This window comes from Hoplias malabaricus, chromosome 15 (genome assembly GCF_029633855.1).
Source record: "Hoplias malabaricus isolate fHopMal1 chromosome 15, fHopMal1.hap1, whole genome shotgun sequence".
Lineage (NCBI taxonomy): Eukaryota > Metazoa > Chordata > Actinopteri > Characiformes > Erythrinidae > Hoplias > Hoplias malabaricus.
This window is the reverse complement of record NC_089814.1, coordinates 32,313,998-32,338,735: the sequence shown is the minus strand read 5'-3', so window position 1 is coordinate 32,338,735 and position 24,738 is coordinate 32,313,998. Positions and strand designations below refer to the sequence as shown.

The 24,738-nt window shown below is 41.9% G+C and overlaps 3 protein-coding genes across 3 annotated transcripts; 2 read left to right on the top strand and 1 right to left on the bottom strand.

Annotated features, from left to right (window-relative positions):
• Positions 1–915: 915 nt before the first annotated feature.
• LOC136668868 (alpha-synuclein-like) lies at positions 916–9,062 on the top strand. Its single transcript, XM_066646599.1, has 6 exons — positions 916–1,073; positions 1,866–2,009; positions 2,475–2,504; positions 4,026–4,168; positions 7,483–7,560; positions 8,268–9,062. The coding sequence occupies exons 2-6, from the start codon at positions 1,889–1,891 to the stop codon at positions 8,280–8,282; spliced, it is 387 nt and encodes a 128-aa protein (XP_066502696.1). The 5' UTR covers positions 916–1,073; positions 1,866–1,888; the 3' UTR covers positions 8,283–9,062.
• Positions 9,063–10,287: 1,225 nt separating this feature from the next.
• On the top strand, positions 10,288–11,704 carry LOC136668068 (vimentin). Its single transcript, XM_066645314.1, has 2 exons — positions 10,288–10,735; positions 11,010–11,704. Exons 1-2 carry the CDS (start codon positions 10,288–10,290, stop codon positions 11,702–11,704), a joined length of 1,143 nt encoding a protein of 380 aa, XP_066501411.1.
• Positions 11,705–13,002: 1,298 nt separating this feature from the next.
• Positions 13,003–24,583, bottom strand: nop14 (NOP14 nucleolar protein homolog (yeast)). Its single transcript, XM_066645832.1, has 19 exons — positions 24,434–24,583; positions 23,429–23,617; positions 22,465–22,599; positions 21,963–22,104; positions 21,686–21,834; positions 21,403–21,537; positions 21,146–21,268; positions 20,616–20,747; positions 19,747–20,035; positions 19,157–19,287; positions 18,880–18,965; positions 18,643–18,778; positions 18,308–18,409; positions 17,953–18,106; positions 17,345–17,504; positions 15,237–15,384; positions 14,598–14,716; positions 14,210–14,365; positions 13,003–13,759 (listed from the first exon to the last, which is right to left on the bottom strand). Exons 2-19 carry the CDS (start codon positions 23,609–23,611, stop codon positions 13,663–13,665), a joined length of 2,577 nt encoding a protein of 858 aa, XP_066501929.1. The 5' UTR covers positions 23,612–23,617; positions 24,434–24,583; the 3' UTR covers positions 13,003–13,662.
• Between the last annotated feature and the right edge of the window lie 155 nt (positions 24,584–24,738).

The window sequence follows — 24,738 nt, the reverse complement described above, 5'->3', positions numbered from 1 at the left end:
GCTTCTTTTCTGGCAGAAAAGCGAGTTGTCTGCAGCTTTTTTGGAACGGAGTCAAGAGATGTCATCATTAACCTCACAAACACACACATTACTTACACACATTTACACACACTGCACACACATGCCTTGTTCCCTCGGTCTCGGTGGCAGATGCAGTCTAAAATCTCCTCCGATTCCTCGTCCACAGCTCTGAGTTCAGGAGCTCTCTGAACACACTCACCCACACACATGAAACACGGCAGGCAAAAACAACCACGGCCGCACTAAGAATAAGAAAAATAAGGATAAGTGTAAGAATAAAAAGTGTTGGAAGAATATTAACATTAATGAGTTGTTTTTTTAAACATATCTATGGCCAAGGATATGTTACAGTTGCACTAGGATCAAAAAGGCCCCAGCTCAAGCCTAGACAGCCAATCAGACGGCAAGCTTAGTTTTTGTATTCTGAAGATATGAGGCTAAATGATCAATATTTATTTATTCCTTCATCCTGTGTAGGGTTGTGTCAGAAACTGCCCAGAATTATTGGACACAAAAGCAGGAACACACCCCAGACAGAGCACCAGCCCATCACAGGGCATCACACACTCTCCCAGTCACTCACACCTGTGGACAATGTCACACAACCAACCTACCAACCTGTGTGTTTGGACTGCTTTGATATAAAGTTTTGGCTTTAGCTTTGTACAAATTAAATATATGAACATTTGTAACAGACGTAATTTCACTCAGATTTTCAATTAAAAAACTATTAAAATAATATCAAAATAATATTACATGTTAGCTAATAGATAAAAAAATATCTGTGGTAGTCACCCACACAGACTTAGCTGTGTGTTCTGTGTATGTGTGAGTAAGAGAGAAAGAGAAAGAGAGAGAGAGAGGGAGGGAGGGAGATTAGTCGCTTTCCAGCCATCGGCAGCATCAGCACCACAATCTTCTCACTGCCACAGACGGAACTGTTCTACAAGTGAAACAGAGCGCGGTGAGCTTGGTGCGAAAGGACATATTCATCTAATTTTTATCTTCATCTGACCTTTATTCTCATTGGAGAAGAGGACCGTGAGGAACAGGTGGGTTTCACCAGCCACAGGTTTCCACTCTGGCACAAGCTGAGGAGCTGACTTCAAAATATTTGGACTATTGGATTTGTCAGAAATGGATGAGATTAGAAAGGGCAAAACTTTGGGTTTAATATTTGGGGGCGGGTGGTGTCTGTCGTGTGTGTGGCCACAAGAAAGATACGTCCAGAGTTTCTGGAAAGATTACAATTGAATCAAACCACTAACAATTCCAGTCACTGCAGTTATCAGTAATAAATCAGGCAGTATATGGAAAGTGAGTGAGTGAGTGGGTGGGTGGGGAGGCGGAGTGGTAGTTTTACGTGGAGGAATTCTTATTGTGGTTCCTGGAGCTGACGTTTTCAGCTGCAAAACTACTTTACCGACAGATTCAAGCTTATGCTTTATATGTTGAGAATGCCCTAGATTCTGCAGATCTCCAAATGCCAATTTGAATATACACAAATATTAATCTTATTTTAACACAAAATAATCTTAGCATAAACAATAAAGAAACTGACAGACAGGATGTATCCAGATAAAAGAACATTATATAACATTTTGACGTTAAAATTACAGCCTCAAAATCATTGTGAGGCTTCAACGACCTCCTATAATAGAGAATAGAGCCTCTGTCATTGCAGGCTCAGCACTGCAGAAACAGCACTATGTAACTTTTGGAGCAGGGTAGGAAGATTTCCTGAAGATATACTTAAAAGACTCCACCCCAGATTTGTGCTTTGTCCTTTGTGTATATACCACTCACCAATTAGCATGGCGCTAACCACATGCCTATATTAACAGCTGCAGAAGTGTGTGAGGCCATCATGGACGTGCTAAAAAAAGGCCTGTCCAAAGCTAAAGATGGTGTGGCGCTGGCAGCAGAGAAAACCAAGCAGGGTGTAACAGGCGCCGCTGGCATCACCAAACATGGGGTCATCCTCGTAGGTGAGTATGGGGTGAAAATATAATCCCTGTTATTCCCATATTAGGAGTTCTGGGTAGAAGCTGAATTTCTCTGACTGAAACCTATCTAGCTATCGCACTCTGGTAAACAAAATGGCTCTTAGAGGGGCTTGTGTAGTTTTAAAATAGGGCTAAACTTTAATAGCAGATGTCACTTCAGAGCACAGGAGTGTTAGCATGTAGTAGCTGGTAGCATGGATGTAGCCTTATTCATATTTCAACTCTCTAATAACCTCATAATACAGAAATTAGAAATATCCCTAATATGGACATGAGGCCACTGCATAATTGCCACAGGACTGTCTACTTACTCTCTATGAACTGAGTAGAATTGACTAATAGATCTTTAGCATGTGCTAATTTTAATACAGACATGTTCAGGTACCTCAGATGAACTAATATATGCCATCATATTTTGAATAACTGACTGATTCCTTTCATCCACAGGGACAAAGACCAGGGATGGAGTCACAACAGGTAACATTTACGGTAACACTGCATGGGATATGAAACTGGACAGATGCGGTATAAACACTGGACAGGGCTTTAGAATTCAGCTACTTCAAATTGCACTTATAGTTGCATTTGTGTGTTAAATTTAAAGAAAATACTAATAATTTCCAATGATTGTTTGGAGCTAAAAAAGAATGTTGAGAAAATATATTATTTATAATGGGGGTCTACAGATTTCTGGTATATTTAATTAAAATTCAGCACAGTTTCAAAATTAAAAATAGTCCAATTTATTCCACTTAATACAAATTCAAGCAGCATGCCTAGCATCCATCCATCCATTATCTATAACCCTTGTCCAGTTCATGGTCACGGTGGGTCCAGAGCCTACCTGGAATCATTGGGCGCCAGTCCTTCACAGGGCAACACAGACACACACACACACTTTTAAGTCACCAATCCACCTACAAACATGTGTTTTTTGGACTGTGGGAGGAAACCGGAGCACCCGGAGGAAACCCAGGCGGACACAGGGAGAACACACCACACTCCTCACAGACTGTCACCTGGAGCGGGACTCGAACCCACAACCTCCAGGACCCTGCGACACTACCTGGTGCTCCACTGTGCCGCCCTATATTAATACTATAATCTTTTATTTTTAAATGTTACATATTTCACTCCCCTGAGTCCATTTTCCCTGATCAATAGTTTAAACATGCATCCCTAGAATAAAATATTGAAGTCCTGTTGTTATTACTTGCCCTTTTTGAATTTAATATGTGCCTTCACACTGGTCATCATCAAATCTGACAATAACATGACCGTCATCAGTTTATCACCCAGACAGATGAATCAGGGGATGAACCTATTCTTCAGTTGTCAGTGGAGCTTATAAAAGATCATTATTTCATGTTAATGGTTTCCAGTGTGTGTGTGTGTGTGTGTGTGCAGCCAACAGAAGAGTTTATTATTAGTTCTCAGAGATCAATAACAGAGTAAAGCTGAGCTTAATCACAGCCTGCCTTTACTCATTTACATTTGAGATAGTATTTAGTCCTTTGTTTCTTGTGTGTATTTAATCTGATGCTGTGTGTTGTTGCGGTTCTGCTTCGCGATTGGGTCACTCCACTGACTTTGGAGGTTTAGCTTTTTATTGGAGACCAATACGATCCAAAATGAAAAGAATACAGTGATACACACTTTATAACCTGTGCTGATAGAAGCTGGGTAAATGATTCAGTGTATATGACTTGGTATTAACTATTTGCTACTATGAATTATTCAGTAGTATGCATTAATTATGCATTGTCTGGCATTAATCTTTCAGTGTCTACCATGAATTATTCAGTATCTACTTTTTTGAGTTATTGTCTTCCATTATTTAATGTTCTCTGTAAAATGTTCACTGTCTGCTTTTAATTATTCAGCATCTGCTATGAATCTTCCTGTGCCTTCTATAAATTATTTAGTGCCAGATCTGAATTATTTAGTGTCTACTAAGAATTATGTAATGCGAATTACCATTTAATGAATCTTCCCCAGTCGCTGAGAAGACGGTCTCAGGTGTGTCTCAGGTGAGCGGTGCCATGGTTACCGGTGTCACGACGGTGGCCCAGAAAACCGTGGAGGGGGCGGGGAGTATTGCCGCCGCAACGGGTCTGGTGAAGAAGGACATGACCAAAGTGGTGAGTGAGATGCTGACTGATATAGGTTTGTCACCTCTGCTTAGCCATGATCTAATGATATAGGTAGCCTAGAATTGTAAGTGAAAATAAGCTAAAGCAACATCTACTGAAAACACGTGTCTGCACAGTTACTAGTGCTGCTTTTCCACTGCATGGAACCTACACAACTCGAATCGACACAGCTCTTTTGCTTTACTACCGGCCAAATTTGGTCCTTCTTTTTTTTTTTTGTCGCTGCTTACTTATGGTTCCGTCGAGTTTACACATTTGTTTTTAACCTGACTTACAACGGCAGCATGTAATATTCAACTGCTCCTTGGGTCGGTGTCTGACGAAAACCTCCAGGGAAAGCCCAACGTGTAACAAACAAAACAGATCTGCGAGTGGTGCGCAGAGCCATGTCCAGTCCAAAAAGCAAAAACAACAAGTGAATACACAACGAGTAAACACGGCGACTTCAGGGGAGTCACGGGCTTCACTTCACGGGGGGAGATGTAGATGAGCTAGCGGAAAAACAACAGGCGAAAGGCGAGTCAAGATGAGTCGAGTCGAGCCGATCCAACGCAGTGGCAATGCAGCATATAATTAATATAATGTAGAATATAACATAGTGGGGCATAAACTGAGAGCATAAACTGTGGCCTGAGTTAAATGTATGGTCTGTCTTTATCTTTATCTGTAATTTCTGTCATTTCTAGCTTGTTTTTTATTGAATTTTAATAACATACATTTTTACAATTACCATTTTAAAATATGTTCCAAGCGGATTTATTAAACTGGCATTATTTATATATGAAGGAGAAATATAAATATTAAGAGTGTGCTAACACACAACTGGATTCGGTTTTGTAAATGTGTCTATGTTCAGCTCAATTTCACTTTAAAAATCCAGAAAAATACTTCATTTGACCAGAGATTTTCTAACTTTAGCACACAGCCCTGCTCTGCATGTTTGCTCACTGTGACGTGTCCAGTGTGGTATTATAGCACCTCCCTGAGACATTAATATCTGGAACTGTCATACCTCTTTAACAGCAGATGGTCAGCGAGCTGTTCCTCTGAAACACTAGAGACTGCTTGTACATTACATGAGCTCATCATACACTATGTGGCCAAAAGTTTGTGGACACCTGCTTATCTGACATTCCTTCTAAAATAGATGGCAATAAGTGTGTTCACCCTGAAGCTGTGCTACAGTGAAACAGCGCATATTCATTTACAGTATTTGGCCGACGTTTTTATCCAAGGTGACTTACAGAAGTGCTTTGTGTTCGTTCAAGTTCGTATTCCAGCTAGTACACTGTCCAAAATACCCTTGAGCTCAAACACCGCCAGAGCAAGGCCAGTGCTGACACCTAGAAAGAAAAATAAAATAGAGAAATCAGACAGCTTAAAGGTAACATTGGTGATTCTGGGTAAATGCAGTTCTCTCTGGTTTGTTTACATTCAGAAGCTCCCCATGTTTAACTTCTCAGTAAGAATTGTATTCACTTTTTGGATTACCACAGAAATTCATTTGTTTTTTAGCTTTGTAGCACATTCTGTCTGTGTTTAATGTCATGCCAAAAATAAGTTAATATAACCCACCTATGGAACAGGAATAGAGCAAGGTCCTCATCCCAGTTCGTGATTTTCAACATGTGGAGGTCTCTCTGTTGTCTAAACAACTCCAGACATTTATCTGTCGTGAGAGAGAGAGAGAGAGAGAGAGAGAAGAAAGCAGACCAAGACATGGCAGGGCTTTTCTTTTTTTAACCGTATAATTTGAAACACATTAGACTGGTTTTCAGCACACAAATGGGTACGGAAACATCCTCAGAAAAGTATAAAAAGTATTCGTTAATTAAAATTATGAATGTCACCTTTAATGTAATAACAAACAATCCCTGTGTTCTCACCTAGAATTAATTAGTTCCGGATCGCAAACACTACTCCAGCTCTCGGGGGATCACCATCACCCCAGAGAAAACTTTCACTGCTTCACAACCCAATGCACCTCTGTAGCATCCCATTGTATCTCGTGCTTTTTGACAGAGATTATACAACATGTGCGCACACAACTGACCTCTTTGGGGTTGTGTTTTTGCTTTAGTGTGGTTTTTTAAAAGGTCTTACCCCTATGAATCATTCAAAAACAAAAGCTGTTTTGCACGATGCGTTTAGTCAATTGGCATCTTCCTGTCAAAGCAGGCAGTTCTGGTCAGCGTCAATGGAATTGTCCAGTCACTGCCTTTGGTTTTGTTTATGTGCCTTTTAATGATGTTTCTCTCCTAACAGAAAGAAGCAGCAGAGTTGATATTTGTATGATTCACAGAAGCTGATCTCATTTTTTCATTACAGACATATTGATCAGATTAAAAAAGTAGCTCAGTGAGATCCATCAAAGACCTGCGCACACAGATACACACACACACACACAGAGCGACAGGAGACAAAAAACCTTCATCACACTCATGCTTTCATCGGTCTCATACACCATCAGAGTGAGGGATGATAGTGTCAGGTGATGGATGAGTGAAAAATGAGTGAGAAACAAGAAGCAAGTTCTCATTAGACCGACTAGTGAAGTCGCCTGAGTCACTGTGTTTACTAGAATCTGGACACCTCTAGTAAAACTGTGTTTTGTTGCAGTTCTTAAGATTAATTTAACACTGAGGGTAACCGTGGGTCCAGAGGCTACCAGGAATCATGTGGGGGTGGGGTGGGGCAGGAACACACCATGGACAGAGCTCCAGTCCATCACAAGACACTCACCTAGTCACTTACACCAGTGGACAGTATCAAACAGTCAACCCACCTACCACCATGTGGTTTTGGACTGTGGGAGGAAACCCACGCAGATACTGGGAGAACACGCCCCACTCAGAGACCGTGACCTTGAACTCCGGGTCCCAGACGGCTGTGGCATCACCAGGGATCGCGCTCAAAACTCCCATTTGTCTCCAACAGCACTTATTTGTGCCACTTAATAATTAATACATTAAAAAAAAAACAGTGCCGAGATGAGCTTCTGAAAACAAAGATATTTTCCGCTAAGAAATAAAGAGCGAAGTGTTATGGGAGAGTGAGTGTATTTGGCAGATGATGAGCACAGATGGAGGAGTGGTGGGCGGTGTTAAACACAGAAACAGGAGACACGATCACTAAACACACTCACACTCTCATGGAGTCGTGTGCAAAAGTTTGAAAACACCTGTTCAAATGATTTCCACGATGTTTCTGTTGATATTTTGATCATTTATTGCATTAAATGATTTTCATTTCACTTTACCAGCGTGTGTTTGTGGGTATTCTCTCTGTGTTTGTGTGTGTAGGATGACGAAGTGAAGAACCTTTCTGTGGAGAACACTGATCTGCAGGATACAGACTACACCTACACCCCCAACACTGAGGTACCACACTCTTTATAACACTACCTCACATAGCCAGGAACATCCCTCTCCCTCACTATACCTCACTACCTCAACATGACCCTACAATACCATACACTGCCTCAAACAACCACAACATTTCACATTCTAACTACTTCACCCAATCACACACTCCCACAGAACGCCTCATACTACCTCGCACAACTGTAAACTATCACACACCCAACCTCAGAACCTCACATAATGTGTGGACATTACCTCAAATGATTACAAGCATGACAGATTTCCACACACTTCCTGGAACTACAACACACTAAACCTAACTCAAAAGCAAATTACTTGACACACTACCTCACACTGACACACTGGCGTATTGGCATGTCAGTCAGTAACAATATAAATCCAATAATGTCTGTCAATGCTAATATTAAAGCCTTGATTTGGTGTTTATACCAATATTAATATCTAGAGTATTGGTCAATCTAAAGTTTAAAAGCTTATATATGGGTTAATACCTAGAGAATCAGTCAATACCAATATTAAAACCTTGGGTATTGGCTAATACCAAGTTACAAATTTTGAGTAGGGGTCAATACTAATACTTCAGTCTTGAGTAGCACTAATATTAAAACTTTGAGCATGGGTCACTTCCAACATACAAACCTGCAGTATCTACGTCTATTTGAATTTATTTTAATGAGTAATTCTATTTTGTTCTATCTTTTCAGGAGGATTCTGATTAAATGCACATAAATGAAGTGGTTCATAACCAAGCGCCAAACTGACTGAAACCCCACCTGCATCATTCCTGTGGTTGTCTATGAAATTTGTCTATGAGAGATTAAGTGTTTATGGAGTAGTTCTACAATAAAATCAAAATAACCCAGTTCTCCAAACTCATCCTAAAGGTAGTTAATCAGGCAAATAATGGTTGGGGTCCGAAGTTTGCCTTTTTCATTTTGTACTGAAGATACAAGCCAAGAAACCTATTAGCATTAGCTAATTAGCATGGTCTGAAAGAATATGCCTAAATCATCACAGTGCCAAGAATAGACACTGTATGTGTTTTTGTCCTGTTTACAATTCCATTATCATGCATCCTATTCATACACTGGGATGTAGAATCACATCAGTGATTACTAAAGTATCCCAGGTGGTTGCTAATGTTTTGCTAGGCCTAAGAATCATAAGTTTACAACAACAAAAAAATAGAAAAGTCTTATATTCTGCTAAACACACATTGTCAGAACAGCTGTAAATGTGGGTGATTTAGATAAGTAGCTAGCTCCATGCTAATGGGAAGGTTAAGATTCCATTAATTGTAAGCTACATTCGCCTTGAATCTTCAGTGCCAAACTAAAACAAGTCAGGCTGGTTTTGTATTCTTTGTGGTAAATATTGTCTACAAAATCCTGCAGGTGTCTCTGTTATCTAATATGAAATTAAATAAATTCATTCTATTTTTGTGCATAATTTGTCTGTTGTTGTAGTACAGTGAGGATAAATAATTCATTAATTTATATTTACTATGTTTTTTTTTTATGTCAGTGAACATGAAATAACCAATGCATGGTATGATTTACAAATATTGTCCATGTGATTAATAAAATGTGAATTAAAATCAATACTGCACAGAGCCTTATTTCAACACTTAATCATCCTAGTTTAAATATTTCATATTTACACTAATCGGCTGCACGATTAAACAAGTTCAAGTGTGAGCCACTTCGACGTCGACCATTGTAATGACTCAGTTTGTCTAAAATATCTTGTGGTCTGGCTCCAATATGCCATGGTAAGTACATATCTACCAAAAGTTGTCTAAGGGTTATGGCAACTCAGGGGTCATTGATATTACTGATTTAGCATCTCATATGGAAGAGGGTTCTCTACATTATGACTAAGGATCTTATAATTTTGAGATAATAACATCATAGTGATAGTGCAGCTTAAGTAAATCAGCCTGGTGCTTGTATGATGCTGGTTTTTTTTTTTTTTAGAATGCTGCTAGCTGGTTGTTACTGTATCCATGGTGATTGCTAGGGTATTGCAAGTTACTTGCTTTGATCTTTGTTATGTTGTTTGCAGTGGCTGGATGGCCATGTCATTCCAGTTGGTTGCCAAAGTCTTTCTAAGTGGCTGCTAGGGTCTTATTAGGAAGTGTTGCTACATGAAGTCATTATTAAGATTGTTGTCCATGGCTTCCATGGCAATGCCATTTAAAGATTAATGCTGTAGTCCTTGGAGCTTATCTTCTGGACATGTTTGTTCCAGAGAAGTGTAAATTCTTTGAAGAGTCTTTCCACAGACATCATGACAAACTGATTCCTTTGCACAAGAATCCAGCAAACTCCTAGCAGAGCACAAATATGGCGGTCACTAAATCCTGACTTGGTGTTTCCAAATGCTCACTATGCCTGCCCCTTCAGTGAGGGGAGTGGAAAATAGCCAGCAGACACCCGCACATCACTATGTCACATGGAGGTGTGACAGCTAGCCCGGCCTTTGCTCGCCTCTCTGATAACGTTGCTGAGCTAGCTAATGAGACCACCGTCATGCTCCACATTTGTAGCATGTCAAAATGACATGAGACTTTCAAGAGGCCCTGTCACATTCTTCTCAGCCCAATATAAGCCCTTGTCCCCCCTTCAGAAGCTTACATTCACCTGACTAAAGCAAGAACTGCCCTCCAAGGTGGAACTATACCCTGAGATACAACAAGACAAAAAAAAACACCCCTTTCCAAAGATGAGAGGCTCTTCCTACTCCCAGAAGACCCTGACGGTCAGCGGCTCCAGCAGGACACGAGTTCAAAGCCCTTCACCATCACGATGCCGTGGGTCTTCTTACCCTCGGGGCAGAGCCGTGGAAGTGGGCACGGAGATCCACAAGCATCATGCCAACGAGAAGGAGGAGATGCAGGAGTTGAATGTACGCTTTGCTGGCTACATCGAGAAGGTTCAAGCTCTGGAACAGAGGAACGCAGCCCTCAAAGCTGAACTGGAGGTCCTGCAGAACCGCTTCAAGGGTGGACCTGCTGGACTCGGCGAGGAGTATGAGGCCAAGTTCAAGGAGATGAAGGACCTGATTGAGGCGCTGACTGCCGAGAAGGGATCGGCTGACATCGAGAGGGGCTACCTGGAGGAGGAAGTAGAGGTATGGAGGTTGAAGCTGGAGGAAGAGCTGGCACTTAAAGGTGAGCCTCAGCAACTGCTTTGAGGGAAATATAATGATAAGGATGTTACCTTATATTAGTATGCATCTTTTATATTTAGTGAAATCAGACATTCAGCTGTAGACACATCAAGTGTAAGGCCTTCCCTGAAAAGTAGAAAGTTACAGGGAACTATCAAACATGCTAAAAACTGTGTGAGAGTAGGAGTCTTCCAATTTTTTCCCATAGCATGTTCATGAGTTATGTCCTCAAACACAACTGAGGGTCTTCCCTATCATTCTGTTTGGTTTTGTAGAGGAGGCCGAGTTAATCCTTCGCGAGTTCCGGCAGGACGTGGATGACGCCACACTGCAAAAGGCTGACCTGGAGAGGCGTGTGGAGCAGCTGGTGGGTGAAATCGAGTTCCTGAAGAAGCTCCACGACGAGGAGGTGGCTGACCTTCTGAAGCAGATCGAAGAGTCAAAGGTGACGGTGGAGCTGGACGCTGACCGGCCGGACCTGGCGGCTTACCTGCGGAAGGTTCGTGGCGAGATAGAGGCCGTGGCAGCCCGCAACGTCCAGGAGGCCGAGAAATGGTACAAGGGCAAGTTCGACACCCTGAAGGAACATGCCAGCAAGCACGAGAACAAGATGAAGAGCATGAAGGAGGAGATCACCACCTTCCACAACCAGGTGACTGACCTGCAGAACCAGATCGACGGGCTCCGGGCTCGAAACGCCGCTCTGGAACAGCAGCTGGACGAGATGGAGCTGACACATCTGGACAAGGTGTCCAGTCTAGAAGTCATCATCTCTCAGTTGGAGAGTCAGCTCTGCGAGACTAAGGTGGAGATGGGTAAATACATGGCCGACTACCAGGAACTGCTGCACATTAAGCTGAAGCTGGATGCTGAGATTGCCACCTACAGGAAGCTGCTGGAAGGCGAGGAGAAGAGGCTGGGGATTTCCATCACCGAGACCAGGGCAGGTGAGGATGCAACGGCAATATGAGGTGACAGATTCTACATCCGTGCTCCACTCAGGAGATTGTTACTTGAGTATAAGGAGGACCACAGTGAGAGTAAATGATTCGCAACTTAGTTGGGGTCAGTAAGAATGTCTAGCATCTATCAGCACAAGAACTGAAGTGTTTACCACTCTGTACTTCTTTTATGGTTCATCTTGGTCTCAAATAAAAACCTAAAGCTTCAGTAGAAGTCGATGAAATGTAGATACCAAATATGTCAACAACACTAGACATGCTCAGAACAGCATTTTAAGCATGATTAAATGTGATATTGCCCGTGCTGATTCAGTATCTATACACAAGCTTGTGCAAAATGAAATAATAACATAATTCTAATTCAAAATAATGTCCTTTACAGGTAACAATTCAAGTAGACTGAAGTGTTTTCTCTGTAGAGGATGTGTTTTCTTACACAAGTAGCCTATTGGCCACCAACTGTTAGCTTAGCAACCATTCACGAACTCTGTCAACTACAACCTTTTATTCTTTAATCTTACAGAGGCAAGCACCACATCTGTGTCCCGCACCACTGAAGAATCAGCCTAATGAAGGACCACCGCCACAACCATCGTCGTCGTAACCATCCTCTTCATCATTCTCATCCTCTCCTAAATGCTCCTAAACCCACATCTGGCTACGCTCTGGTTAACCCGGCCTTCCCGGACCAAGGATCCGCCATGACACCCGACACATTTCCTGCAGTTCACCGTCCCTGTCACCGAAATCTCATAACTCCAAAGCAGTGATGTTTCAGGGGAATTAAAAATAAATAAATACATAAATTAATAAAAATCACCTTTGTAAGTAAATGTAACATTTTATTTCAAGTAAATCTGGAGCATTTCTATGGTCTGTTCACTACAAACATTTTACACTATGAGAAATGGAGCTTCATTTGAATCCAGCAGCTGTCATTTAAAATGGTGTGAAACGTTTACAGTGAGCTGATAAGTTGCTCCAGAATTGCTCGGAATAAAATCTCTCCACATTAGCTTCCATTGATATTTTGGCATCGCCAGTTACTTCTCTGGAGATATTTAGATACATTGTTTTTGTTCCACGGACAGCAACGATATCTAATGTGAACTTCACCTAAAATGTCTTAATAAAGCTTGACCCAGTGCAGTTGTTTCTGTGGTGGTTGTAGTCTTGTGAATTTGATTGTATCTAAAAAATAAAAGCTCTTAAAGCCTCTTAACTGTAGACACTAGAAGCTTAACACATAATACAGGGGTCTTCATAATATTGCATTTAAAATGTATTTATACTAATTCATTTGAAGCATCTTTGATAGAAATGATATATAAATGATACAAAATGTTCTAGACGTTGTTATAAATAGCCATCACTTTTAAAGCTTTTAATGGAACATCCATCCATCCATCCATTATCTGTAACCGCTTATCCAATTTAGGGTCGCGGGGGGTCCAGAGCCTACCTGGAATCATCGGGCGCAAGGCGGGAATACACCCTGGAGGGTTAATGGAACATAAAAAGCCTAGTTACAAATTAAGTTCAGAAGTTTAATCTGGCTTTTTTTGAGACTTTGTGCAGGTCTTTTGTTTTTTGAACCTCAAGGGGAACGCACACAAGATGGACCCCCTAAATGTCCGTAAAGGGCCGGCTGAAAAATCAAAACTATTCATTTTAGTATTTAAATCGACAACACATGCAAGTTGGTTTATGTGTTGGTTTATATTTCAAAGCTGGTCGTGGACAAACGCAGAACCTGTCCACACAGGTGTCATTCCGTTTCTGAGGATAGCATACCTAAAAAAATTCATTCAAACACAAGACAGCAGAGGAGGATCAAAAACAACTGACCCCTGAATCAGTTCAGAAAGTCCAGCAGCGTTTATCTGTCAGTGACTGTCCTTCTATGAAAGTCTCTGTTCCCTCAGAACCCTTTAATCACTAGTTCTTAAGACATTTCCGTTTGAAATCACTTCCTCTTCCTCTTTTTGAGGGCCTTCCACTCTCCTTCCTGTGTGGCCAGACTGCCGTAAAGATCCTTCACCCTCTTCTTCCTCTCAGAGTCCCTACAAAACACACAAAATGTAAACAAGTTCAGTAAGAGGTCAGTGCGTAGGTATGAGGACAGATTCTGATCAAAAATATATGGCGATGTACTGTAACAATCATAACAATCACTGTCCATTCTCTCAGCTCCACTGACCATATTAATGTACATTATAGTATTACATTTACAAACTGTAGTCCATGTGTGGCTCTGCATACTTTCTTAGCCCACATTTATCTTGTTTTTCAATTGATCAGGACCAGTACAGTAAGTGTGATATTACGTGATATACATATAAGTGTGATATTACGTAATATATAGTGAATAGTGCATAACGCCCAGGTTCTTGTTTGAAATTCAGTAAATGGGAAATTTCTTAAGATGCTGCGCAAAGACAAGCAAACACGTATCCATCAAATCCGTACAGACGCATGCCGAGTGAACATGATTCAACATGTCCTCCACTGACCTGCTGATGATGTCAGACAGTTTGGCCTGAGCCAGGAAGCGACTGTCCTTCCTCAGCTCTCGCAGCGCCCCCTTAAACTCCTTCTTGTACTTGTGTTTGAGTCTCTCTGTCTCCCGCTCCTCTTTCGTGTTTCCTCGTTTCTTACCATAGTCCAGTCTGATAGAGTGGGGAATAGAAGGAACAGAGAAAGAACAGCAGCAGTAAGATACAGATTCAAACTTTGAGGGAAATGCTGTCTGAGTAAATAACGACCTTAAAAACATCTGCAGAACGAACAGAAAGAAATATATATAAATAAAGGTAGAGAAAGAAAAGAGAAAAATGATCAAATAAAAACAAAAGACTCACATGACAATGAATCAAAACAGAAAAATAAAGAAAAACTTACACTTGCACTATTTTGGGCTCCAGCAGTTTCAGTGGGATGGGCTTCTTCTTGTCGAACACCAGAGGTGCATGCTGGGAAGGTGCCTCTTGAAGGGCCTCCAGTATTTCTTTGTGCAGCTCCTGCAAATCAACAAATAATGATACATTAAAATGGTCAACATTTAACACATACACCAAAGAGACATTGATTATATTGAACCTCAACTAGACAAGGGTTTAATCATGCCGTGGCTGCTCGAGGAGCGGCCCAAGCAAGGATTAACCACAGTGCGGGAGCTTCAGGAGCAGGTAAAGTGAGGTTTACTCGTCTTTTTTTTAATTCTGCTTTTATTAGAGAAGAAAAATTCTTTAGCTATTTTTAAATTCCAGCAACTTCTTGCCTTCTTCTGTGGTGTAACTTATTACCACCAAACCACCGAACCCTAGGCCCCAGTGCCTGTATTAGGGCTATTTCATAACGTGAAGAGAAATCATTACAGAAAATTACTGAAAGGTCCTTTACATTTCTAAAGCAGGGGTCCCCAAACTTTAACTTTAATTGATGTGATCCCCCACAGCAGTTTTCCCAAATCAATGATTCCCTAACCTGTTAGACATGCTGTAAATCTTTCTCTTCTAAACCCGTGGTTCTGTGACTCACCCGCAGGACTGAAGGGTAGCTCTGAACAGGGAGATGTTTGGTTAAAAGTATTTGGATCGGCTGGAAGATCTGATGAAATGAAGGAAGGTCTCTGTATAGGACAATACATCTCTTCACCAGGTCCAGACAAGCATCCAGTACAGAAAGCCTGAAACACCAAGAAATTAATCATGAAACACCACATGTTTTTGGAGGGATATTTTACCCAAATTACTTCTAACATCCTCTAAGAACTCCTCTTCTCTACGCTACAGAGACAGCAGACAGCAGCAAAGCTGAGATATTTCCCCAGACACTGGTTTGAATGTCATGTAACAAAAAAACAAATCAGTTGGAACAGCTTAAAGCAACACTATGTAGGATTTTATCTTTGCTTGTGGGTTCCCCCTAAAATTGCAGATTGTCATTCACTTTTCCAGCACGGTCTTCAAAATCAAGTCACATGTGTTGAGTCTCTCACTCAGTCATGCTCTCTTTTTTTTTTTTCTTCTTCACTTCCTCCAGAGTTTTAGTGAATGACTTGTGCTGGGAGAGGTTTCCTACCCTCCTACCAAATATTCAAAGTCTAGTTTCTACTGCACTGAGCCTGGACTAACAACGGCATAGGTGCTGATCTCTATATTACAGGTCAATAGTTCATCACAATGATCACGAATCTGTAATTTTAAGATGAAAATTTCACATAAAGGTGCTTTAAGGAACAAAACGCAAATCTCCTGAAAATATAACCAATGCTTAAATTGACTCAGATTAAATGAGCAATCATTGCTTTACGGACTGAGTTGGGACTGAAGCACACTGCTGGTTGGTGAGGGTTCTTTTTGTTAAGGTGGAGACTTAGCTGTGCACTGTTGGAGTCTTGTGTAGGAAAATCACAGTAAGGCGGTAATCATCGCGGCTTTGAGACTCTTCACACTCTCGTAGTAATATTAGTGTCAGTAGGTCCCAGAAGAATCTCCACAATTACACCAGCAGTATTCACCAGTGTGTGAAGGGCCAAAAGTCTAAGGGTGAACTAAAGGAGGCAGAACCATCCTTTTATTTTTAGCTTTGTGTGTAGTGTGTTTCATCCCTCCTTCAGTAAAAGTACTGATACTTGAGTAAAATAATGACGTCAAATTCAGTAAAGAATGGCACAGTGGTGCTGCAGGTCCCTGCCACACAGCTCCTCCAGAGATTGGTGTTTTCCCAGTGTCTGTTCAGGTATCCTCTGGGCGTTCCGCTTTCCTTTCATAGTGCAGAAACACATGGTTGGTGGAATAGCTGTGTGGAACTGTGCTTGTGTACGAGTGACTAGGTGAAGGTGGTGTTGTCAGCAACAATTAGGTAATTTGATGATAGGGCCGAAATGTGCACCACGATATATATTGGTTGATACGATATAATTCCAATATCGATACAAAAAAGGCAAAACTAAACATGACATCACTGTCAAAGATAAATATCTTGGCTTTGTCAATATTAATATATTTGAAGTAACTTTAAAATGAAAATTTCCAGGGTCAGGGTGGGTCCGGAGCCTACCCAGAATCACTGAAGGGGGCATCAGTCCTTCACAGGGAGACAACACACACATACATATGGACACTTTTGAGAACACACCACACTTGTCACAGACAGTCACCCAGAGGAAACCCACGCAGACACAGAGAGAACACACCACACTCCTCACAGACAGTCACCCGGAGGAAACCCACACCACACTCCTCACAGACAGTCACCCGGAGGAAACCCACGCAGACACAGGGAGAACACACCACACTCGTCACAGACAGTCACCCGGAGGAAACCCACGCAGACACAGGGAGAACACACCACACTCGTCACAGTCAGTCACCCGGAGGAAACCCACGCAGACACAGGGAGAACACACCACACTCCTCACAGACAGTCACCCGGAGGAAACCCACGCAGACACAGGGAGAACACACCACACTCCTCACAGACAGTCACCCAGAGCGGGATTCGAACCCACAACTTCCAGGTCCCTGGAGTTGTGTGACTGCGACACTACCTGCTGCGCCACTGTGTTAACAATTAATTAATTAGCAATAATAAAAAAAAAAAAAAAAAAACATATATAATCCTCTACAGCCCATCTCCAATACCTGTAGTGGTCCCTCTCCAGTTGTGTGCTGGCTGTAACTGTTTGTACAGATGTGAGGGGAAGGGGTTTCCTGCTCCAGCTGCTGGAAGATTCGGTGTCTCTCAGCAGCAGCAGTTCACTGGCTTTACTCTGCAACCTGAAGGGAGCCACCACCCAGTAACCTGAGCACAAACAGGCGTTCACGAACAGAACTTTAACACTACAACATAAAATTATATCAGTCACTGTTATTGGTTATTAGAACTATTAGCTAATTTAATGTCCTCCCTACCCAGTCTCCAACTGTTTCTCCAGCTTGCGTTACAGCATGGAGAGTGACACACACACACACACACACACACACACACACACACACACACACACAGCGTAGGCGTGCTCAGTGTTTATTTAGAGCATGTTTATTCAAACTCCAGGCACGCAAGCACTTCAAGCTGAGAATTTAAAACTGTTACAGCACACACACACACTGCCTACTGTTGGAGCCCTGACGAATGGAGTATGAAAACCAATGTACTGAATTAATATCAATATTATTTTGCCCATGATATTAGTCTTGTTGTAAACCAAGGATGTCACATACCACACAGAGAGAGAGAGAGAGACTTTTACCTGTGCAGGTGTCTGCAGGTACAGCCAGGTGAAGGATCCCCAGCAGGAAGTTGACAAGTTCAGGGAGGAAACGCTTGGAGAGAGAAAGGAACTCCACGGCGAGAGAGCAGAGCACCAGACCTGTCGATACACCCTCCAGAGACATCACAGGACACTGTGAGAGAACCGAGAAACTAATAAAGATCCAGACACCTCCAGAAACGCCACAGGGCACTGAGAGAGCAGAGGGACATGTAAAATAAACACTCTCTGTCCCTGATATACATCCATACTCCTGCCCAGACTCATCATCCCTCAAAGAATACCCGCCATCATATAAATGTGCCCTCCCCCCACCCCACACACACACACGTACCTTTGTGAGAACCTGGCTGATGTAAAGGAAGGCAGGGGTGGTTACAGGATGACGGAAATCCGAGGTAGGAAACAGTAGAGCAACAATCTTCAGGTAGATCAGCTACATCACACAAAAACGAGAGGCCTGTTTCACTCTGCAGAACTCAAAACATTAATAAAACATTCAGAGGTATAAGCCCCACCCACTTTGCTCTGATAGGCTGCAATTCTACCTGCAATAACGGGATTATGCATAAGTATAAAACGAGCTCATACACAAACCCTGCTGATTATGCTCTGGTATGTTGTATTGAAATGCATGATTCTTAACATGTGACTAGACTGTGTCCGTACCATATCCAAGCCTGGAAACGGAGCGCGTCCTTTGACCTCTATAGTCTCCTCCATGCTGTGAGCACTGTCACTAAGCAACGTCTGCATCACCTTACATGCAGCTTGAGGAAACAGCTGAGAAAGAGAGTATATCTGCCTGAAAAAGAGAGAGAGAGAGAGAGATACATATTGTAATATAACAGAAAAATCACAGTCCAAGATAGAAAGTATCAATCGGTCATGTACAGTAGCTCTTACGGGATGAATGTGTTGACTGTGGAGAGCTGTGGGGGGCTCTGAGTGGATAAATCTCCGATATACTCCAACAGAAAACCAAACAGTTTCTGGAAAAGAGAAAACCAACAGCTCGTAAAGAATGAGAGATCAAAGCAGATAGTTCAATTGCTACAGGCACCTGTTTCTTATTAAAGAGGAGTTACACACTAAGACCTATTATTATGTATTATCAGAGTACGTGTGTGTTGTTAGGCAGGAGTGTGTGTGTGATATCAGACAGGTTTGCGTGTGTAGTCACCTGCAATTTAGCTTTGTTTCCCACTGCCAGACTGGGGTGGTTGCATTTCTGTATTCTCTCCACAATGAGGCGCTGCTGTCCTGCAGAGTGACCCTCTAGGAGTATCTTGAGTTCACTGTAGCTCTCCGGGGCTAAACACCAAGAAAAAGACAGGTACTACTCCTCCTTTTAAAAGCACTGCTAACACCATACCACTGTACACTTTAAAATATTTTCAGAAACGCTGACATCACACGGCCTGCCTGCCTCTGGCTGAAACTCAAATACCTCCTCACTCCCTCTATAGTGAAGTACATAAGTCATTAAATTACAATGTACATGTAGCTAGCTCTAGATTTTAGATTCTCACGTATTAATAAATATAAATGATGCTGTATTAGAAATATATAAAGCCCTATTAAGATGTAGATTCAATAATTTCATGACTTCTGTAGTGCACTACGTAGGGAGTATGGAGTGATTTGGGATCAGCATCTGTGTTTCTCTCTCTGTAAGTGGTACTTTGGCCCTTTACTGGACTGTCTGGTCTCTCTGTGCTCTCCCACTCCCATATATAAGTACTCTCTGTCCATCTCTCTCTCTCTCTTTACCTGTGAAAGTGTACGGCAGTTCTGTTCTCGCTGCTTCCTGCATGGTTCGTCGTTCTTCCTCACTCAGAACCGCCTTGGCTTTGGATCCCTCCTCTTCCTCTTCTTCACCCTCAGCTCCACTGCCCTGATCAGAGTCAAGGTCCGAATGACCGTCCTCCTCTTCGTCATCTTCATCGTCATCCTCACTACCTTCATCTGCACTCCCACCGTCTTCAGCAACTTCCTCCTCTTCATTGGCACTTTCCTCACCCTCCTCCTCTTCCCCTTCTTCAACGTTCCACTGTCCGTCCTAAATAACAGCACAAAGACCAATGTGTGAGGAAAGGCATTAAAGTGAGTAACTAAAACACGAGGGGAGCAAACACTGACTGAATAAAAACGACTAGAAGCTGAGGGGAGGCTGAGGTTAAACCTTGGTCTAAAGGTTAGTGAAGAGGCTTGGAACCCAAACATAGATGGTTCACTGAAAAAAATGTTAGTGAGAGGACTGAAGGGACAGATCTCTCTCTCTCTCCACCTCAACACTAGCCCACTGCTCAGTGTGTGTGGGCACGCTTTGATATGGCTATTTTATCACTAGTTTAAAAAAAAAAAAAAAAGAGAGTCACTTTAGGGCCCATTTTGGACAAAACCAATAACGTATGCTCATTCGTGAGACTTTAAATAAAGTAATAATGTATAAAGTAATTATTTATTTTGCTTTAAAACATTACGTATTTTGTGTCAAGTTTTAAAACACATCTTTTAATCAAAAGTAAGGTAAGATTCATCCACAACGACACGGATGAAACCCCAGCCAGTGAGAGACTGTAAGAAAGGGAACAGAAAGAAGAAACTGCTGTGAACGTGAACAAGCGATGAAGCCTGACCTGGTACGAGAGGGTTTTGCGATCATCTCCGTCCAGGATGAAGCCGTCGTTTAGGTCGTCCGCAGACATGTGACTTCGCTTCTGAGAAGAGCTCTCGTCCACCTCTCCCAGCATCCTCCTCATCCTGTCTGCCTGCAGAAGCACGACAACAAGGGCTCAACACAAGCCTGTTTACGACTCCATGCCGTTATTTGCAGCACCGAATTCCACTAACACATGAGTTTTGAATCAGTAAAACATCACAAGGCCCTACTAAAAATGTAAGGCACTCCTTAAATACTCTAAATACACCCACTTCACAATACCTCGATTAAAAGCAACACATTCTTAAAAAGCTTTAAAAAAAATGCCACACTGACACCATTTGAGGTTCAATAACGTTTAAAAAAATATATATTAAAATAAAAAAAAACACAGGTATTCAACAGGCTATTATTTTAAAGTTAAAAAACCATGTCTGAATATTCCACTGTTTTTGGTTTGAGAGGGGCCTGATTATGTCAGTAAATACAGGGAGCACAGAAGAGCACCTCAAGGTTCTGCAGGCGTTCTCTCTCCTCTCGGGCAAGTTCCTCCGGGGTCTTCAGCTTCTCAGAGGGCTGGGCCTTCATCTCAAATCCCAGCTCACGGACCATCATGTCATAATCGTCAAGCTGGGCAAACACACACACACGCGTAGGTATCAAAACAGAATATTTATAAAAATCACTGTCTTTTTCACAACAGTCAGAAACCACTTCTGTCCAGTTGCTCTTTTCTCTCCCCTGCGCTCATCTTCCTTCCTCACCTTGGGTTTTACGGGCTCTTCCTTGCGGTCAGCTTTGGGAGTTTTGTGGGCCATGAGGTTCTGAATGGATTTCCATTCCTGATCCAGTTTCTCCGTCAGTTCCTGCGCCTCCTCCTTCTGGTTCTGCCGCTCCCTCTGATCAAAAAACATGAACACAATCACAGCTGTTACTCCAACAGAAATGAAAACATATGACACTTATAATAAAATAAAGCAAAAGACACGAGTCAGGGAGGCACTGCAGGAAAATATGGGAACCACAGGTTTAGAGGGAGGTCTTCACCTTCTCCTGTTTGGATTTGAGGATCAGCTCCTCGATGAGCTCTTGACGTGATTTGGGTTTCTGGTTCTCCTGTGGATCATCGCTCTCTCCAGGTTTCTTCTTCCTCAGCAGCCCTCCTCCTCCTCCAAAATGAGCTGCAGTGAGCTCAGCTACAAAAAAAAAAAACAGCTTCAGAATCCTCATGTATGGCCTCCTGGCTAAACACATACTAAATAACCACTTTATTCCAATACATGGCTTGATTTAGGAATGTTATCCTTTAAAAAAAAAAACCCACCTGAGAGCAGTCCCTTCTCCTCGGAGTCACTGTCACTGTCCACAGTGTCCGTCAGCTTCTCGATCTCCGCCAGAGACTGACCGTAATGGGTCAGCTCCTCGTCTTCGTTCAGATTGTAGATGTCCTTCTTGGTTTGGGTGCGCTGCACAATCACAAATGACAGCAAATGGCACGAGACTCAAAAGAACAACGTTAACATGACTCCAACATCAGCTAGAACTGTGCTTGTGATGCAGCAGAGGGAGGGAGATGACAGAGGTCAGCTGTGTTAGACAACACTTGGACCTCTGTGCCACAGAGCTGCATTTTTAATGGTGACATCCGCTCCAATAGAATCTCTTGTACATGTCGCACTGATGAATAAATAAACTTTTAACTTTAATTAAAATAAGAAATATTATTCATTAATTGTATACACTGAATAATTCAAAGCATACGATCAATAACTCATAGTAGTCACTGAAGGATTTACAGTAGTTATATCAGGAATTGAAAGGATTACCTGTCTCTCCAAGGCAAATCTCTGCAAGATCTTGTCCTCAGGGTCCATCTTAGAGTCATACTCCCCAAAACGCCGGTCCACAAACTTATTGGCTTTGTGTTTGAGCCTGAACTCTTTAAGAAGCGTTTCTTTGCGCTGGAAAAGACAGCCAAGAATATAAATTAATTAAAGATCTGTAGTCTCTGTAGGTGTCTAAACTGTATCCTTCAGAAAAAGTAGTGTAATGTACGCACACATTATCAGAACAACCAGAATCTATCACCGCTGGAAATGATGTGTGTACATTGAGGAAACTTATGAACTTCAGTAAAAGTTAAATAAAGGGGAAATGCACAAAGAAAGAAACAAGAACTGGGCAAAAGAGAGTGAGTGGCTGGGAATAAACAAGATAAAAGGAAATAGAAATAATAATAATCATTAAAACAAAAAAGTAAGTAGAAACTATATACGAACAGCTAAAATGAAAAGGTGGAAAAAGTAGCTTCAGAAGAAGCAGACGTAGTAAACAAGGAAAGTCCCTGGACGTTCAAAATAGGTCTAAAAGTAGTCTGTCCGTCAATGACATATTTTAATTGTCAATTGACGTCCATCTTAATAAATTAGTTATCAAGCTGTGACCAATCGATAACGTCAGTGGACGTCCAAAATACATTTTATACACGTCATTTATTTCGGGACCAATTAATAACGTCAACGGACGTCCAAAATACGTCTAATAGTCGTCTTTTCAATGTCTGTGTTTGGACGTCTTTTCAACTTTCATTTTCAACCTTAAGAGAACGTTGAAGTCATGACGGCAGTCATTACGTTATTTCAACGGCTAAATGTTTACTGGGAAAGTCATTTACTGAAGTCTATGTTGTTGATTAAAAATAACTAGTCAATATGCACCTCTGGTGTCCTCCTCCCACAGTCCCCTTATGTTCTGTAAGAAATGTGGTTCTTTTGCTCTGAAGTATTTTACCTTGTTAATGGCTTTGGATCTGGAGACGCCGGGCAGCCCCACATCATGTTTACTCTTTCTCCCGAGAACATCAAACTTCTTTCTGTTGATTTTCACTTCGAAAGGGTTGTTTTTGATCTGGGACAATGTCTTCGTCTTCCGCACTTTGTCGGCGAGGTTGTTCTTTTTCGGGGGCTTCCCCATTTTACACTGATGGGGGACAAACAAACAGTTCAGCCTGTGTCCACTGATAAAGGACTGGAAGACAACCGACACACACTGTGCAGCCACAGATGAGCTACTGTCTCTGACTTTACATCTACAAGGTGGACCAACGAGGGAGGAGTGTCTCACAGAGTGGACAGAGAGTGGACACAGGGTTTAAACTCCAGCAGCACTGCTGTGTCTGATCCACTCTACACCAGCACAACACACACTAACACACCACCATGCCTGGTCTGTGGGGGTCCAGACCAATGAGGAAAAAGGGGAATGGGGGCAAACCAAGTATGCAGAGCGACAGATGGACAAGAATCTGTAATTGTTCAATTACTAAGCTCACCTTTATGATCAGCGGAACTGAGAAAATGGAGAGTGTAGAATGTTTGGGTGTGTGAAAAATTCTTGTCAGACAGTGTACAGTTACTGTTGTTAAGGAAATATATTTTTGTTCTGTTACTCTGTTAGTATTCGTCTTTACGGCGGTTTGATTTGGCCATAAAACAGACACAGCAATGTTTATCCTTTATTTTAGTTTCCCCTTCTCTCTCAGTGTGAAATACTCGTTTTTAAACCGTGTTTCTCCATTAAAAATAGTTCCTCTAATAAACACAAATCGTTTCACCATGCTTAAGTTTGTTACTTGCCATTTGTCCGTTCCACCTTAACTGTGCAGCATTTACACTCTGGAGCCACGGACACGAACGTACAAATCATGCGCATTTAAGGTGGAACAGACAATTGCAAACAGTTCAAACCGTTTTTTTAAACAAGCGAACTGACAGAACCAAGCAGAGTCATACTCACCAACAGGAGTCTATAAAAGTTTTAAAACTTCTCGAAAACGGGTTTAAATATTAAAGTTAAGTAATATTTTCATTTACAAACACACGGCTTCTCTTGCTGCTCTCCACATGGTTGTAAAAAAACAGTAGCGAATTCTGTATGGAGGGTCGTGAAGAGCGCGGCCCCCAGTGGCTGGGAGTGGAATTACATCAGTTACCACTGAACTATATGCTGTGTACTGTATGTTGTTTGTTTTTGTTTTCCCCCATAAAATAACATTTACCAATGCATTAACCCCTTTCACACGGTTCTTCCATGGTCTGCAC